General features: G+C 43.1%; 3 protein-coding genes and 1 long non-coding RNA gene across 5 annotated transcripts in view; 1 reads left to right on the top strand and 3 right to left on the bottom strand.

Annotated features, from left to right (window-relative positions):
* gucy2cb (guanylate cyclase 2Cb) overlaps window positions 1-4,020 on the bottom strand; it is a 15,943-nt gene extending 11,923 nt beyond the window's left edge. The window contains exons 1-4 of the mRNA XM_056430459.1: window positions 3,804-4,020; window positions 2,607-2,719; window positions 1,880-1,947; window positions 256-471 (exon numbers count right to left, since the gene is read on the bottom strand). Coding sequence (XP_056286434.1) covers window positions 256-471; window positions 1,880-1,947; window positions 2,607-2,719; window positions 3,804-4,020 — 614 coding nt within the window. The remainder of the gene's footprint in view (window positions 1-255; window positions 472-1,879; window positions 1,948-2,606; window positions 2,720-3,803) is intronic.
* A 6,196-nt stretch (window positions 4,021-10,216) lies between these two features.
* csdc2a (cold shock domain containing C2, RNA binding a) lies at window positions 10,217-12,859 on the bottom strand. Of its 2 annotated transcripts, none has more exons than XM_056430534.1 (4): window positions 12,726-12,859; window positions 10,856-11,164; window positions 10,597-10,719; window positions 10,217-10,491 (listed from the first exon to the last, which is right to left on the bottom strand). In XM_056430534.1, the coding sequence occupies exons 2-4, from the start codon at window positions 11,038-11,040 to the stop codon at window positions 10,314-10,316; spliced, it is 486 nt and encodes a 161-aa protein (XP_056286509.1). In that variant the 5' UTR covers window positions 11,041-11,164; window positions 12,726-12,859; the 3' UTR covers window positions 10,217-10,313. The 2 variants fall into 2 exon arrangements, with proteins under 2 accessions (XP_056286509.1, XP_056286508.1); XM_056430533.1 differs by having other exon boundaries at window positions 12,626-12,851.
* Window positions 12,814-13,708, top strand: LOC130204046 (uncharacterized). Its single transcript, XR_008833550.1, has 2 exons — window positions 12,814-12,901; window positions 13,436-13,708. It is a non-coding gene; the product is annotated as an uncharacterized LOC130204046 (long non-coding RNA).
* Window positions 13,709-13,801: 93 nt separating this feature from the next.
* aco2 (aconitase 2, mitochondrial) lies at window positions 13,802-17,509 on the bottom strand. Its single transcript, XM_056430532.1, is given in 5 exon segments — window positions 13,802-14,800; window positions 14,940-15,098; window positions 15,195-15,287; window positions 15,792-16,050; window positions 16,291-17,509. Coding segments are annotated over 5 exon segments (927 nt in total). The 5' UTR covers window positions 16,530-17,509; the 3' UTR covers window positions 13,802-14,623.
* Window positions 17,510-18,219: the final 710 nt, after the last annotated feature.

Here is an 18,219-nt window from a genome sequence, read left to right as displayed (position 1 = left end):
AAACTGGCCTTCCTTTGAGCGACAAGTTTGAAGAACTACAATAATATTGACCATAAAAATCATTATTTATAACCTCATCAATGTCTTGACTATATTTTATATTCATTTAGCAATTAATTAGATAAATAAAAGTGTGAGTTTCCATGGAAAACACCAAATTATCTGGGTGACCCCAAACTTTTGAAGGGTCGTGTAAATATTCAACACACCTGTACCTGTGCGCCTCAAACTCAGAGGACGTCTCCGGGGACTCACCAGAAGCAGTCCTCCGTGTTCACCTGCTTCTTGTACACGTAGGCCGTCGTCCAGACGGGTTTGATCAAGTTGTAGTCTTCCCAGAACTTCACGAAAAAGTCGTCGATCTTGCGCGCCGGCGGCAGGAGGCGCTGCAGGTTGAGCGTGTAGTCGCAGGAGAGGCCGAAGCTCCCCGCCGACATGATGGGCGTGCTGAGCTTCAGGCCTTTCTCCGGACTACAGCGAGGGGAGGAGGAGGGGAAGAGAGAGAGGAAGGTGGAGAGTTGTATGTACGTAGAGGCAGAAGGTCTGAGAGATGTCCGCTTTATTATTATTATCTTTATTTAAAAAGGGACCATGTACAGTTACAAAATGTCACAATGTGATGCTCTGGACCAGACTGTAGCTACACAGCTAATTAGCATCTGTAGTCCTTAACAGACCATAATAAACATAAAACAATACTAAACATAAAACATTAACAAATATAAAACAATAACAAATACAAAACAATAACAAACATAAAACAATAACAAACAAGAACAATAACAAACAGTACAGGATAAAACACATTACAACAGTACGTGTAGTAAGAGAAACACAAAATACACACAATGAGAAGCTAAAGTACAACACATTAAAAATAATTAATAAAAAACATTAAAAGTAAGGAATAAAAACTATTACAATTAAGTAATACATACAATTAAAAGTAAGTAATAAATAATATTAATAGTAAGTAATACATAATATTACAAATAAGTAATAAAAGCTATTAAAAGTAAGTAATATATAATATTAAAAGTAAGTAATTAATAATATTAAAAGTAAGTAATACATAATATTACAAGTAAGTAATAAAAGCTATTAAAAGTAAGTAATATATAATATTAAAAGTAAGTAATTAATAATATTAAAAGTAACTAATACATACTATTAAAAGTAAGTAATAAATAATATTAAAAGTAAGTAATAAAAGCTATTAAAAATAAGTAATACATACTATTAAAAGTAAGTAATAAATAATATTAAAAGTAAGTAATAAAATATATTACAAATAGGTAATACATACTATTAAAGGTAAGTAATAAATAATATTAAAAGTAAGTAATAAATGATATTAAAAGTAAGTAATAAATAATATTAATAGTAAGTAATACATAATATTACAAGTAAGTAATAAAAGCTATTAAAAGTAAGTAATATATAATATTAAAAGTAAGTAATTAATAATATTAAAAGTAACTAATACATACTATTAAAAGTAAGTAATAAATAATATTAAAAGTAAGTAATAAAAGCTATTAAAAATAAGTAATACATACTATTAAAAGTAAGTAATAAATAATATTAAAAGTAAGTAATAAAATATATATTACAAATAGGTAATACATACTATTAAAGGTAAGTAATAAATAATATTAAAAGTAAGTAATAAATGATATTAAAAGTAAGTAATAAATAATATTAAAAGTAAGTAATAAATGATATTAAAAGTAAATAATAAATAATATTAAAAGTAAGTAATTAAAAAATATTAAAAATAAGTAATAACAAATATTCAAAGTCAGTAATACGAGCCGTAGATATTTAGACATGTTTTTTTTCTCCAACTATATAAGCGGGAAAAACTAAATGCACTCACTCAAACATTTGGAAAGTGGCGTAGGTGCAGGTGGGACCGAGCACGGCGCACCCCAGGGAGCCCTCCTCCTGTAGGGGGAGAACACAACGGAGCGGCTGCTGTTCTCTTTGTTTGTGGATAAGCTAAAGTAAAGACCGCTGATGGAGAGCTGACTGTTTACCATCTGCTGAACCCGGTGTTTACTTTATTTATCTGGTTGATGAACACCTTAATATACACTACCAGTCAAAAGTTTGGGGTCACAAAGAAATGTCCTTATTTTTCAAAGCACTAATTTTTCAATGAAGAGAACATTAAATGAATCATAAATCCTCTCTCTACATAGTTAATGTGTAAATGACTATTCTCTGGTGTTTAATGAAGTCTCTACAGAGGTTTGTAGAGGCCCATCTCCAGTGTTCTAGTAGTACATTGTGTTATCGCCTTAGAAGATTAGCAGAGGGGTAGAAAACCCTTGAAACCCTTTTTATGTGAGCGCAGCTGAAAACAGTTATGCTGGTGAGAGAAGCTATAAAACTGGCCTTCCTTTGAGTCACGAAAAGAAATACATTAATATTTACAATAAAAATCATTATTTATGAGCTTGTCAATGTCTTGACTAGATTTTATATTCATTTTGCAATTAATTAGATAAATAAAAGTGGGAATTTTTATGGAAAACACAAAATTATCTGGGTGACCCCAAACTTTTGACCCATCGTGTACATGTTGGTGTGTGTGTACGTACCATGAGGCTCTTGAGCACGTCCACGCCCTCACACGCGCTGTTCTGGCACCCCGAGTGGCGGTAAAATGTCGGTCTGATGCCGCCAAATTTAGCCGTGAGATTAAACCCGGCGCCTAAAAAACAAAAGAGAAGAATTATGGGAGTCCTCCGGTTCCTTAAATCTCGTCTCCAAACGGAACCGATCATGTGGAGAGCAGAAGACACGCAGCAGGTCTTTACAGCGATGGATGAGGGGACTGTGTACCCAGATATTCAGAGTCCGGATGGTGGTTCCCCTTTTTTTCTTTGTTGTACAAGTCCCCCCCCCACCCCCCTCAAAGAACTCGTCTTCTCTAAAATGAAGAACGTTGAGCTAACTGGAAGAAGTGCGGCTCAGTTGTTTTCCTTTATCACGTCGCGGTGTTACAGTTCATGTCGAGCACGTCTGCTGCGTCCTGGAGGATTTAGTTGACCTTTGTCACCGTGAAGGCTAACGGCCACCAAGCTGAGCAACAACACTACACACACACACACACACACACACACACACGACAATACCTCAAGCTTCACAGCATTAAATACTCGTGCATTCTGCAAATGTTTACAGAATATATCCTGCAAACCTTTATTTTAATAATTATAATATTTTAATAAACAATAGTATGTTGTGTATACAATGTAATACAGCATAGTAATAAGGTAGTGTAATTTCTTAGTAATTGGAATAAGCCAAAAGTATACTATAATCACAATATTAATATATTTATTATGTGGTAATAATATACCAAAAGTATACTTTTGGTTTACAATAATCACAATATTAATATATTTATTTTGTGTTCATTATATACCAAAAGTATACTTTTGTATATTAAAATATTTAGAATATTTATAATGTGATACTATTAGCACAATATAAACAAATTAGTAATATATTTCAAATATACTTAAAATACAATACAAATATAACTTAAGTGACCTCTTAACAGTAATGTACTTCAATTGTACCAAGTATACTTTAAGTTGTTCCAATTTAGCACCATTTAAAAAATATATATATTCAAATAGTACATAAATACTATTTAAACACAACTTAAAAATATGAAGTACAAAATAACACACTTTAAGTATACTTATGATTCGTAGGGCTTCAAGTATGCTAATTAAACATACTTAAACTCAGTTTAATATAATAATTTATTTATATTTCTCCGTCACCTTCCCCGGTGTTGATGATGGAGTCGGTCTCGATGGCCTCCAGGATTTTGTCCTTCACGAACCTCAGACTCCAGGGAGACTCTCCGTCCTCCAGCAGCACCACGTTGATGGTGATCCCGTGCAGACACTGTCTGATGCCCCGGCACGGAGCGGCCACGACCCCCAGGACGCACCAGCACCCCCACCAGCACCCCCACCCACCCCGGCCGGGGGCCATGTTCAGCCCTGACGTGTGTGAGCCGTCTAAAGAGACGCCATGATCCGATCCACACGTCTGTGAACGTCTCCGAGTCCCTGAGTCCCCGAGTCCTTGTCCCTGAGTCCTTGTCCCTGAGTCCTTGTCCCTGAGTCCTTGTCCCAGAGTCCTTGTCCCTGAGTCCTCGTCCCTGAGTCCTTGTCCCAGAGTGCTTGTCCCAGAGTCCTTGTCCCAGAGTCCTTGTCCCTGAGTCCTCGTCCCTGAGTCCTTGTCCCAGAGTGCTTGTCCCTGAGTCCTCGTCCCAGAGTGCTTGTCCCTGAGTCCTCGTCCCAGAGTCCTTGTCCCAGAGTCCTCTCCTCGGAGTGGTTTCCTCCCCTCTGTGGCGGCTCACCTGTCCTCTCCCACATGGACGTGTTAATCTTCAACCTTTAGAGGCGGGTCATATAAGCTTCTCCCTGGTTCCCAAGATCCTGCAGGAGCACAGCTTTCTGTTATATATATTTTATACCAAGACTGATCTTATGACGTGAAAGGTAACTGGACATGTTGATGTGAGGTCAGCTGCCCTGACCTTTAGGCCGTGCACTCCGGGGCATGTAGCTGGACGTAGACCCGCTGCAGCCTCACACACCGACGCCATCGGCGTGTTGGGATCAGTTTATTCTCCTTGTTATTTCACCAGAACAAATATGACACCTGCTGTTGTTGTTGTTGTTGTTGTACGTGTGTGTGTATGGTCTCACTGTATGTGTGTGTGTTCTCTCACTGTATGTGTGTGCGTGTGTGTGTGTGTGTGTCAAACACAGCTCGTAAATGTCTGGGAGAGGAAAGGGAAGAGCAAAGGTCCGTTAGGCCATAAACCTTGTCGCTTTAACCCTCCTGTTGCCTTAGGGTCAATTTGACCCCATTCAATGTTTAACCCTCCTGTTACCTTTATATTTACTGACATATTTTACCCTTAAATGCAATTAAAACCTCCAGAAAATTATTAGAATTAATATTGTTTTCCAAGTTTAAGTGTGAGGTACTTTATGTTTGTTTGTTGACTACCTAAATAGCCCTTTAAATATATAAAAAAGTTGATATTTCTTATTTGTTTGACAGTGAAAAACAGCCTGGGGTCAAATTGCCCCTAAGGTAACAGGAGGGTTAAAACATATAAATATATATATATATATTTATATATATATATATAAATATATATATATAAATATATATATATAAATATGTATATATTTTTACATATATTTATATATATAAAAATATATATACATATAAATATTTACATATATTTATATGTATATATATATATACTGTATATATATATATATATATATATATATATATATATATATATATAACACTTCTGAGGCTTTTATCAGTTTATCTGCAGCGAACACTCGACCACACCCTGTAATATGTTACCGGGTCAGAGTGGATGGTATAAATGACCAATGTCCTCAACTATACGACCTCTTTAGTGTGAACATCACATAAAGGCCACACACACACACACACACACACAATTTATGACAGGAATATTTATTATCAGCTCATTTCTTGGAACAATCACCTCACAGAGGTTATTTCCAGGCTATGTCTGTGTGTGTGTGTTCAGTACTTCCTTAATGACGCTGCTCATCGATCACCGTGACATCGAGGGAAGCAACCTGAACCTGGCAGTGACCTATGTGTGCGTATGTGTGTGTATATGTGTGTATACTTGTGTGTGTGTGTGTGTGTGCATATGTGTGTATATGTGTGTGTATGCGTGCCCTTTTTGTCTCTATTTGTGGGTTTTTATTTATTAATTATTAATATTTCATAAAGCCAATAACTCCGTTCAGTAACTGAGTCTTCGTATTTACCCAGATGAGCCGAGCCTGGACTCTGACGTCCGGATCCACCCATGGATGAACACCTTTAGTCTCATATGTCTCACATGATGAGCTCCGGTCTCACGGGGAAGAGGACCCAGCCCATTATCGACATATTAAACCCTCTGGACTCTTGGCCCCTCTATGAAATATGGCTCCAGGTTAGACATGCGTTGATTAAAAAAAAGAAAAAGGCCCACAACTAAACAAACAAATGAGACCAAAGTCCTTCACCTCCTCTCCATCATGCTGATAGTATGCTTATGTTCACTCTCCTGGTTCAGATGATTTGTTATTTATGTGTTATTACACCATGCTCACTTTTAGGGCTAATTCTGTGTTTTTCCTCGTGTATTATTTTATTCTAGTGTTTAATAATCGTCGTCAATTGTTTGTTTAACTGCCTGTTTCTTCCTCAGAAGTTAAAACTGGAACTATTGAGGTCATGAAGTGCCCCGCTGTGTCACTGATGGTTCCCAGTGAGACACAATGAGACCTATGTGCCCCAAAAAATAAAAATAAAGATCCAGATTTAGCATTTTGAGACTTTTGTCACGTCGTCTCTTAAAATAACCGCCCTAGTTATTATGAATCCACTTGTGTGCCGACGCCATGTGAGACGGACACATTCATCCACGACACCACCAAAATGAAATGGATGCAGGAGTTTTTATTCAACGTTACAGTGATGGGATCAAAACTATGAACAAAAAGTGATTGTGTGTGTGTGTGTGTGTGTGTGTGTGCACAATCAAACGGATGCTGTGTGTTTCTATATGTTAATGGCTGCACACGCATGGCGACACGTGGAGGATGAAACAGACTAAAGAAATTTAACAGGCCGATTTCCCAAAACATACGAAACTTTGTTATTAGTTATTACGTAGTTATTTAATTTAAAAACGCGTTGTTGTTGTTGTTGTTTTTGTTTGTTGTTCCGAGCACAGGAGCAGAGCAGGTGGCACCACTAGAGGAGTGCCGTGTGTTCAAAGAGGCGTAAACACTTATCAATAAGAAGCTTGTAAACCCCGGCGGTCTCTCAGTGACACGGGAAATAAATAAGTCAATAAATATTTATATTTAAAGTCGCATCAGAAGCTTTGACGAAACGAAGGAAACTCACTGGACTTTCCACCTGAAAGTCAGCGGATCATCATCCTCATCTTGACCCTTCTCTTCATCTTCCTCTTCTTCACGATTGCACATGCTTTGTACCATTTGAAATAGAGCTGAGTCAGCACTCAAGTCCGTCTATTCCATTCCTCCATCCCTCCACCGGCCCTCTCTCTCTCTCTCTCCTGGCTATGCTCCATCCCTCCATCCCTCCACCAGTTCTCTCTCTCTCTCTCTCTCTCCTTCTGGCTATACTCTCTCTCTCTCTCTCCTGGTTATGCTTTCTCTCTCTCTCTCCTTCTGGCTATACTCTCTCTCTCTCCTGGTTATGCTCTCTCTCTCTCTCTCTCTCTCTCCTGACTATGCTTTCTCTCTCTCTCTCTCCTTCTGGCTATACTCTCTCTCTCTCTCTCTCTCTCTCTCTCTCCTGACTATGCTTTCTCTCTCTCTCCTTCTGGCTATACTCTCTCTCTCTCCTGGTTATGCTCTCTCTCTCTCTCTCTCCTGACTATGCTTTCTCTCTCTCTCTCCTTCTGGCTATGCTCTCTCTCTCCTGGTTATGCTCTCTCTCTCTCTCTCTTTCTCCTGACTATGCTTTCTCTCTCTCTCCTTCAGGCTATACTCTCTCTCTCTCCTGGTTATGCTCTCTCTCTCTCTCTCTCTCTCTCCTGACTATGCTTTCTCTCTCTCTCTCTCCTTCTGGCTATACTCTCTCTCTCTCTCCTGGTTATGCTCTCTCTCTCTCTCTCCTGGTTATGCTCTCTCTCTCTCTCCTGACTATGCTTTCTCTCTCTCTCCTTCTGGCTATACTCTCTCTCTCTCCTGGTTATGCTCTCTCTCTCTCTCTCCTGACTATGCTTTCTCTCTCTCTCTCTCCTTCTGGCTATGCTCTCTCTCTCTGCAGTTTTACTTCCGCCAACCAAAAGCCTTCTGGTCTAGTTTCTCAGTGTGCAGCCCCCCCCCCTCCCCCCTTCCCCCCCACACACACTTCATCCCCCAGAACCACCAGAACCCGAGACCATCACAGGAGACGACTACAGCGATACTGGACCTCTCCACTCGCCCCGTTGACACGAACACAGACTATAGTGCTACGCTACCCAGAAGGAAAACAATCCCTTAGTCATGGAGCTCGTCGCGGCTCTAAAGGTCGAAAAAAAAAAACGCATCAAGAGTCGTTAGCGTTGACTTCCTGTCGGCTGTAAGTGGATTGATCGTTTACCGTCAGAAGGCCTGCAGGCAGCGAGATTAAGGCCGATCAGAGTCCCTTACGACCAGGGCAGTAACACGAGGAGAATCTCTGGACCTCTCGACTCAATCTTTGTAAACACGACACAGAACGACTGAATTGTGCATTTTCACATGTTTCGGATGTTCGTCACTAACTTTCTTTCTTTAAAAGGCTTTAAAGAGAGAAGGAAATGAAAAAGAGGGAATGAAAAGAGCTCCGTTGAGTTGGTCCCTTCCTTAAACTCTCCAAAATGTCCTCACTTTCAAACCCATGTCCAGACACGCTGAGCGTCAAACGAAAAGCATTCAAACTAATACATTCAAAGCTCCGCCCCCAACACACCTCCATCGAACCTTCTCCCAGACATCCTGGAAAAAACATATTTAAAAAACCCAAACTAAATACCCCCCAAATCCTCCCCGGGCCTCCGCAGCCTCGCAGCCCGGTATAGCGGTGGTCTAGGAGCTGAAGGTCTAGGAGCTGAAGGTCCAGGAGCTGAAGGTCCAGGAGCTGAAGGTCTAGGAGCTGAAGGTCCAGGAGCTGAAGGTCTAGGAGCTGGTGGTCTAGGAGCTGAAGGTCTAGGAGCTGAAGGTCTAGGAGCTGAAGGTCTAGGAGCTGAAGGTCTAGGAGCTGACGGTCTAGGAGCTGAAGGTCCAGGAGCTGAAGGTCCAGGAGCTGAAGGTCTAGGAGCTGAAGGTCTAGGGGCTGAAGGTCTAGGAGCTGAAGGTCTAGGGGCTGAAGGTCTAGGAGCTGAAGGTCTAGGGGCTGAAGGTCTAGGAGCTGAAGGTCTAGGGGCTGAAGGTCTAGGAGCTGAAGGTCTAGGGGCTGAAGGTCTAGGAGCTGACGGTCTAGGAGCTGAAGGTCTAGGGGCTGAAGGTCTAGGGGCTGAAGGTCTAGGAGCTGAAGGTCTAGGAGCTGAAGGTCTAGGAGCTGAAGGTCTAGGGGCTGAAGGTCTAGGAGCTGAAGGTCCAGGAGCTGAAGGTCTAGGAGCTGAAGGTCTAGGGGCTCAAGGTCTAGGAGCTGAAGGTCTAGGAGCTGAAGGTCTAGTGGCTGAAGGTCTAGGAGCTGAAGGTCTAGGGGCTGAAGGTCCAGGAGCTGAAGGTCTAGGAGCTGAAGGTCTAGGAGCTGAAGGTCTAGGGGCTGAAGGTCTAGTGGCTGAAGGTCTAGGAGCTGAAGGTCTAGGGGCTGAAGGTCTAGGAGCTGACGGTCTAGGAGCTGAAGGTCTAGGAGCTGAAGGTCTAGGGGCTGAAGGTCTAGGAGCTGAAGGTCTAGGAGCTGAAGGTCTAGTGGCTGAAGGTCTAGGAGCTGAAGGTCTAGGGGCTGAAGGTCCAGGAGCTGAAGGTCTAGGAGCTGAAGGTCTAGTGGCTGAAGGTCTAGGAGCTGAAGGTCTAGGGGCTGAAGGTCCGGGAGCTGAAGGTCTGGGAGCTGAAGGTCTAGGAGCTGAAGGTCTAGGAGCTGAAGGTCTAGGAGCTGAAGGTCTAGTGGCTGAAGGTCTAGGAGCTGAAGGTCTAGGGGCTGAAGGTCTAGGAGCTGACGGTCTAGGAGCTGAAGGTCTAGGAGCTGAAGGTCTAGGGGCTGAAGGTCCAGGAGCTGAAGGTCTAGGAGCTGAAGGTCTAGGAGCTGAAGGTCTAGGAGCTGAAGGTCTAGTGGCTGAAGGTCTAGGAGCTGAAGGTCTAGGGGCTGAAGGTCTAGGAGCTGACGGTCTAGGAGCTGAAGGTCTAGGAGCTGAAGGTCTAGGGGCTGAAGGTCTAGGAGCTGAAGGTCTAGTGGCTGAAGGTCTAGGAGCTGAAGGTCTAGGGGCTGAAGGTCCAGGAGCTGAAGGTCTAGGAGCTGAAGGTCTAGGAGCTGAAGGTCTAGGGGCTGAAGGTCTAGGAGCTGAAGGTCTAGGGGCTGAAGGTCTAGGAGCTGAAGGTCTAGGAGCTGAAGGTCTAGTGGCTGAAGGTCTAGGAGCTGAAGGTCTAGGAGCTGACGGTCTAGGAGCTGACGGTCTAGGGGCTGAAGGTCCAGGAGCTGAAGGTCTAGGAGCTGAAGGTCTAGGAGCTGAAGGTCTAGGAGCTGAAGGTCTAGGAGCTGAAGGTCCAGGAGCTGAAGGTCTAGGAGCTGAAGGTCCAGGAGCTGACGGTCTGACCGGACCAGGTCTCGTGCTTGCTGACCGGGTTCAGGTGAGTGAGCACCACCTCCACAGCCTGGATCTTCTGGTTCTTGGGGGGGATGGGGCACACCTTGTACGTGACCTCGTCCCCTTCCATCGGCACGTACTCTCCATCGATGCTGGAAAGACACACAAATGGTCTACTACATCTCCCATAATGCAACTTGATTATTCAGAGATCTACGAGTAGAAGGTCCACTTGTTATAGTCAGACGACGACTCACTCAGAGATGTGGACGAAGATGTCCTCTCCTCCGTGGGACGGCCGGATGAACCCGTGACCCTGAGACCTGGAGAAGTTCTTACACAGACCTTTAAACACCGGACCCGATTTGGCTCGCACTGTCCTGCAGAGAAAGAAAGAGAGAGAGAGACACCGGTGGATTCAGAGGGAGAGAGAGAGAGGAACGCCATCATCACTGGAAGCTTTAAGCTTTTTATATCTTCTTAAAGGGACAGCGACGTGTTGTCTTGCATACTCACGCTGAGTATGTGCGTGTGCGCTTGGTGGGCAGCGGGCTGGGCAGCCGGCCGGCCTGCGGAGGCTTCCTCTCCCACACCCGGCTGCCCTCCCTCAGGAAGGGGAAGGAGAGCTGCAGGGGGGTCCGGGGGGAGGCGGGGGGCGGCGCGGGGGCCGCCGCCGGCGAAGAGGCAGCGGGGTCGGACATCCTGGTTACAGGTTGGGGGGTTTATTTGTTTTTATTTTGTAGGTCTCACAGAGGACGAAGAGGAAGGAGGGCTACACCTCCGGCATGGCAGGAGGGCGTGGAGGCGGAGTCACGATACAAGGTGCTATAGGGAGGAAAGGAAAGGAGGATTTTATTTATCATCAGAGGTGTAAAAATCCTAAACTGCCCTGAAAGAAGAAGAAGAAGAAGAAGTATAAGAATAAGAAAAAGGAGAAGAAAAAGAAGAAGAAAAAAGGAGAAGAAGCCGCCATGAGAGAAATGAGCGCCAGGCTGTGTGTGTGTGTGTGTGTGAGTGTGAGTGTGAGTGTGAGTGTGTGTGTGTGTGTGTGTGTTCAGGTCCCTCTAATGTAAATCGATGGAGCTCTTCACATGTTTTTCTTCCTCTTGTTGCATCATCAGAAGCTTTTGGGCCGCTGTGTTTTTAATGTTTAACATTTTACTGCCGAGGCTTTTTTATCATGTCTTGTTTTTTAAAATTATCTCCGTTTGAGGGCGGATCTATTGTCGCCACGTCACCTGCTCCTAGTAAACTAAACATATGGGAATATAGAAACTCAAGTATTGGACATAGGATTGATAACGAATGGTTTTCATACATATACTGCAGTCCTTATAGTTCTGTGAGGTAGCGTTTATATATTTTCTATTCTTTCTTAATGTTCTGCCGAAACCATTTAAATAAGCAGTAAGCGTACTAACTTATCATTAAGTTTTAACTTTAATGAAACAAAGTCTACTTGAAAAGATCACGTGACTATTTCAGTGTTTTTGGAAAGAAAAAAAACATGTTATCCATAAATCAAAAGAATCAAAACAGAAGATTAGATATGAGTTTAAAGGAGGAATAGATCATTTAGAGGAGTGATGAGTATGGTTGTTATCCTCCTGTCATGTTGGCTACACACACACACACACACACATCTGTCATGGTGCTGGCATCATGACTGGATGATGAGGCATAAATATGAAGACTGAATAATTCATTCCATTGGCCATTTTTACGAGAGCCTTCGAGTGTCCGGGCTGAAGGATTTATCTCGTGAGTCGGATTAGTTGTTTTTTAAACATCTAATCGTGAGGGTGGGAAAGAAAGAAAGAAAGAAAGAAAGGAGGTCAGACCGGATGGGGGAACGGAAGAGAGAGAGAGGAGCTTTGAAAAGACAAACAAAAGGCTAAAAGCAGCTCCACTGTGGCTGCCTGTACTCCTCTGCATCGGCATGGGAGTCACGTCAACACACACACACACACACACACACACACACACACAACACACACACACACAAACAAACTCCTTAAACTCCATATTAGCCGTATATTTCCTGATGTATGGTGTATAATTAAAGCAAAGTGAGGCTGGCGGATGCTAAATAATTCACGACAAAATAAAAGCCCTTCAGGTCGTTTCCAGAACATTCTCCTCATGGTGGCAGCTCGAGACAAGAAGGTGATAATCCGGTGATAATCCAGTGATGCTCCAGTGATGCTCCGGTGATGCCAACATGCGCCCCGACATAAACACATCAATATGGGCTGGAACGCACTGAAGAAAGGGGCGGCGGCTCACCTCCACCCTGGATTTTGAGCACGATGCCCGGCGTGGAGGATGAAGAGACTCGGACGTCCTCCACGCTGAAAGTCACACACTGAACCCCCCGACCACTTACCTTAAAGCCGGCCAGACGACTATTACATCCGGTGAAAAGCACGCGCGCGTCATGTGGAGACGTCCGGGGACCTCGGTGTGGATGCAGCGCGCGCGCGGATGGAAAGAGGGCAGTGGAGCCGGGGCGGCTCAGTGGACTCTTTGTTCTCCTCGCGGTGGATGGGAACGTTTCCTAATGTGAGCACTGAGACAGATCAATGCTGAGTGGACTTCATTGGATTTACTTATTGTGTGCTGCATTCTCAATGTCTCTCTCTCTCTCTCTCTTTCCCATTTTTTTTAAACTGTTGATTTATATAGTGTTTTTAAAAATATTTTTTAAACCCAACTATTAGTTTGAATGCTACAGCACATCCTTAAGAATATTATTATATTTATTAAGACTTCAATATACTTTTAGCTACAGAAACTGACTATTAAAATGTTCTCTTTCAGCAAAAGGGTGTTTTGACTTTTCATATTTCTAACTTTTAAACTTTTTGAACTATTAAGCTTTTTATGATTTGTATTTTGAATGGGATCCTATGGAGAACATCTTCAACTTCTTAAACATCAAAAAGCCTAAATGTTCTACGTTCAGCTACTTAAACTTTGACAACATCTTCAACCATTAACTAGTATTAGTCATATCTTTTATACTTTTTGAACTGTCACCGTTTATGTTTTATGCTTTTTCCTCTTCTGAATTTGTTTTTCTTATTTTGCCTTCAGTCCCAGTTTTTCAACTATTTGAGGATCAAAAGAACTGTTGAGCTCGTCGTTCTCATCCCTCGTTTCTCATCATGGTCCCGATTCGTCGTAGCAGACCTCCGCCGCTAGAGGGCGCTGCAGCACAACATGTCAGGGAGAGAGGAGATGAAGAAAAGTCCTCACAGAAGAGGATGGGAGTAGATGCAAAGCGACCTCTTGAAGGATTTCATCTTTGAATCGATTCATATTCAAACATTTAAAGATCAATAAATCCACAAATAACCTTAAAATCACCACCAGATGTAAAGCGTTGTTCATTATTCAGGATTATCTGAGTGACTTTGTGCATTACTTAATGATACGATTATTTAACATAACTGTATGTCTCTACAAATAACCCCAGGCAGACTGCGACAAACTTAAATAAATCAGATCTGTGATTGTTTTTATAATTTTTTTAACCGATTGGCATTTCTGTAAAACAGAAAAAAATAATCTTGGAGAAAGACAACAACTAAAAACACTTCACATAGTCGGTCAGAGGTTCCAGCCTTCATGTGAAGAACCTCTCCATGCATTCCAGGGAATAAAATATAATCATAAATACACAAACACATCCTGGTTGTCAGTCCCCACGTTGAAGTTTCGGTTAGTTTCATCCAGAGTACCAAAACCCATCTGGGGTTCTCATGAGCTGCCACAGTTTAAGGAGGTGATGGCGTCAGGGAAGAAGAGGGCTGTCCACTGTATATTCATTCATTCACACACACACACACACACACACACACACTTCAAGCATATTACATACATACTGTAACATTCACATCATGTTTCTGTCCATCTGTGATCATTAATGCTCCCGTTAGATGTCCAGTACATGTGGTGTTCAAGTTACACCGCTTTAGTTTATTTACCGTTATGTTGGATCCACTCACACGTACCCGACTTATTTCAGTTCCAATAATGCCGAAAAAACCAGCCGTCAACTCGGCGCCTCTTTCAAAACTGTAAACCAGATAGTTGATGTAGCTGCTGTAGACACAACAGTTACTCATCATGGCCACTAGGGGGGGAAACAGGTTGACCACAAGAAAACGAGTAAATACACTAATGGTGCGTTTCCTTTACATCCATAGGGCCATTGCTACCCGAACAACAGATGGACCCGGAGATGCAGCGTGGGGAAAAAAATCCTAATCCTCTTCTTCTTCAGCGTGACTTTTTTTTAGACAGACCAGTGCAGGAAATGGAGTCGACTCCGGGCCCGTGGTATTCGACAATGGCTCCGGTGCCGCCCTTCACCGTCAGGATGCCAGCCACCTTCAAGATGACGTCCTTAGGAGACGTCCAGCCTGAGAGGCAACCGGTCAGCTTCACACCGATCACCTTTTTAAAAAAAAAAAATTTAAAGGACGAAAATTGTGAAATTAATTGTGGCGAGAAAGTTCCGCTACGGCTGAGACAAGAAAACACGGGAAGGATGCGATGGTAAACTCAAAGCCAGCAGGTATTGCATCCCGCTAACCTCGGGGCACTTGAGCTCCCAGGCGATTCCCGCCATGACGTCCACGGCGTCCGCTCCTCCGACGCCGATGCAGATGGAACCGAGCCCGCCGCCGTTCGGCGTGTGGGAATCTGAGCCGACGAGCATCACTCCGGGGTCGGCCTAATTCTCGAGGATGATCTGTTTTTGGAGCAAAATCTGGTGCGTTAGCTAAGCTGCATTTGCAGTAGCGAGTTGTCATCGCCAGGCACTGCATGCGCACTCCAGTGGCGATACCTGATGGATGATTCCAGAGCCTGGATTCCAGAAGCCAACTCCATATTTGGCCCCGGCGGTGGACAGGAAGTTGTAGACCTCGTGGTTGACCTCCTAGGACAGGGGTCAGGAACCTTTTTGATGGGAGAGCCATAAAAGCCAAATATATTTCATTGAGAGCCATGTAGTATTTTTAACGTATAATAAATTAAAGATGTCTTGCTTTTAATGAGACTTCTGGTGCCGCATTCTTTGCCCTGATGCGCGCAGAGCGCCGGCATCGGAACTCTGTGGCGCGCGAGACGAAAAGTGTTAACGCGACACGTCGAGACGTAAATGACATGCTGCTGGTTAGAGACGATCAATAACAGACGATTAGTTTAATAAAAGAACAAAGACGTCTTTAAGAAAAGGACCTTAAATTACTTCTGCTGTAATCTGGCGCTATAGAGAAAATTACAGGGGGGCGGGCGGAGATTTTTTTTTTTCAACCGGAAGAGCCATATATGATATGCCGCCACCGGAAGAGCCATAGGTTCCCGACCCCTGTCCCAGGATGAAAACGCAGGTCAACAAGCGCTCCCTTTGAGACATTACCGAACAAATCCGATCGCTCACCTTCGCTCTGGCCAGATCCGTCACTCCTCCGGTCTTGGCCTCGATCAAGTGGTCGCAGTGAATGGTGGAGGGCACGGCCACGTTCGGCAGGCCGCTGCTGATGAACTGGAGCATCGCCATCTGGGCCGTGGCGTCCTGCATGGCCACGCGGTCGGGCCGCAGCCGCAGGTAAGTGCGCCCGCGGTCGATCTCCTGCGCGTGGGGGTCGTCGAGGTGGCCGTACACGATCTTCTCCGACAAGGTGAGCGGCCGGTCGAGCCTGGACGGGAAGAATTAAAAAACAGCATTTTATTTGTAGTAGTATCCTGCAACGTTAGGATGAAGATTCAGGAGGAACAGGTCAGGTGATGAGAATACAGCTTCAACATTTTTTTAAACTAAAGAAGAAAACAAGTTAAACTGAAGATGGAAAACTGTGGCACGATACCTCGCTCCGACAGACAAAGCAGACACGGCGATGTGAGCCACAGCAAACAGACGAGATTAGGAGGACGCTGACCTTTTGCGCACAATGTCAATATTGGACCGGAGCCTCTCGGAGTTGACGAAGGACGTGGGCTCGAAGCGGCTCATGGACACGTGGGCTGTGGCTCTGTAGGCCGCCGACACGTGCAGGCGCCGCACGCCATGGCCCAGAGCCAGCTGGAGACCACAAGGTACCAAAACACACAAGTGATCACAGAGCTGCAGACGCAAACAGACACACTGCCAGAACGGGATGTTAAACAAACAGATCATCCCTCACCCCGGAAAGACTTTTGTATACATTTCACTTTCTTGAAATAGAGCAAAACGGAAAAAAAATGTTGCGCCTAGAATCATATCGATACGGGAAAAAATTACTTCAACGGCTTTGAATGCAAAGGCTGTTGTCCGATCCGCTCTCCAATGTCAGATATCAGGGTGAAAGAAATGAGCATCAGATGGATAAACATGGGCTGGGTGAGTTTGTCCATATGAAGATGTTTATATACTGTTTATTGAGCATGTGGGATTCTTTGACAGGTGATATGTAGGCCTCTGGGCAGTAGAAACAGTAACATTCATATTTATGGTGGGAGCCGTGGATGTCGATTGACTGTGGAAGACGGATTTACAATCTGCAGGAAGAAACTGTTCTTAAATAACTTTAAATATCTCATATAATAAAGTTATCAGAGAAGACACACACAAGAACAAACTGTCATACAACTGAAGGACTTTAATGATGCGTGTTAAAGATTAGCGGCCAATTAGTAAAAGGAACTGAAACGAAGTGAGCAGCTGTATCAAGTTTCTAGTCATCAATCCATTAAGGAGGCCAATTCCAGAGTTATTGTTCATTTGAAATTCTAATTGAGGCTTCAGACATCGATAATAATCAAACTCAAGATGGGCAATATAGTACTCTTTAGTGGCGTATAACTAATGAGGTATTTTTAAGAGATGAAATGCACAGATTTTATGACCATTAAAGTAATTTTTCTTTTACATCCCTGCAAGCTCAATACAGACCTGAATTAGATCTCACTTTGGGTTTAGATATTAAGAGTTTGTTATTATTATTATTATTATTATTATTATGTCAGATGAAAACATCTTGACAACACACTGTTGATATTGGAGATATTAGAGAAAACCACCCAGTTTACTTTACAATAGACTGAATTAACTAGTTTATCTTGAAGGAATATCTTTTAAAAATAATAAAGTGCTGGGAGCTCTCCCCTTGTGGTTCACCTTGCTGTTATACCCCAACCTCCCCTTATACATAACCTTATAATAATATTATAATACCTAGATGTGTGTATTCAAGGGCTGATTAAAACATGAGAAGTGAGTGTCTGGTAAACAGAGGCATTGTCTGTGTATTTTAAACCAGACACGCCGGTTGTCTCCCACTGGATGCGTCCAGCAGTCAGGACAGGGTGACCTGGCCAACCGTTTAACAGCCAATTTATCCTCAGCGACCCCTCTGGGAACTTTAAAACGTCCGTTTTTCACTATAATAATCGTATTAAGTGCAAAATAGTACATGACATGCTTCACTGTTATTTTTAAATATGGTAACATTAGGAAATGTTCGTCTCTCACCTGGAGCCGGGCGGCAGTGAGACAGTACGTGGTCATTTTGTTAATTGACTGTGTCAGACGGTGGTGACGTCACGGCTTTTTAAAGCGCCGCGGTCTCGCAGGTCCTTGAAGGACAAATTGTTTACGGTATTATTGTAGTATTGTTAAATACATTTAATCCAAACTGAGATTTATCCTTCACCATTTAATGTTTTATTTTATACATTTAACAACAAAAATTAATATAACATTAAATGTCACCCTTGCAAGCGTTACTATATTATTGACCAGACACTCACTTCTCACTTCTCATTTTTTTTAATGCTTATTATATTCTACTGATGTTTTCTTTTTTAATGCTTATTATATTACTTGT

The sequence above is a fragment of the Pseudoliparis swirei genome, chromosome 13, assembly GCF_029220125.1.
Source record: "Pseudoliparis swirei isolate HS2019 ecotype Mariana Trench chromosome 13, NWPU_hadal_v1, whole genome shotgun sequence".
NCBI classification, from domain to species: domain Eukaryota; kingdom Metazoa; phylum Chordata; class Actinopteri; order Perciformes; family Liparidae; genus Pseudoliparis; species Pseudoliparis swirei.
Note: the sequence above shows the minus strand (reverse complement) of the source record. Positions and strands in the feature narration are given on the sequence as shown.

Coding starts and splice junctions, on each gene's coding strand:
- csdc2a (XM_056430534.1), bottom strand. CDS start 11,040: ATGTCCGACCCCGCTGCCTCTTCGCCGGCGGCGGCCCCCGCGCCGCCC. Junction 10,720..10,855: donor CGCACACGCACATACTCAGC/GTGAGTATGCAA, acceptor CTTTCTCTGCAG/GACAGTGCGAGCCAAATCGG. Junction 10,492..10,596: donor ATCTTCGTCCACATCTCTGA/GTGAGTCGTCGT, acceptor GTGTCTTTCCAG/CATCGATGGAGAGTACGTGC.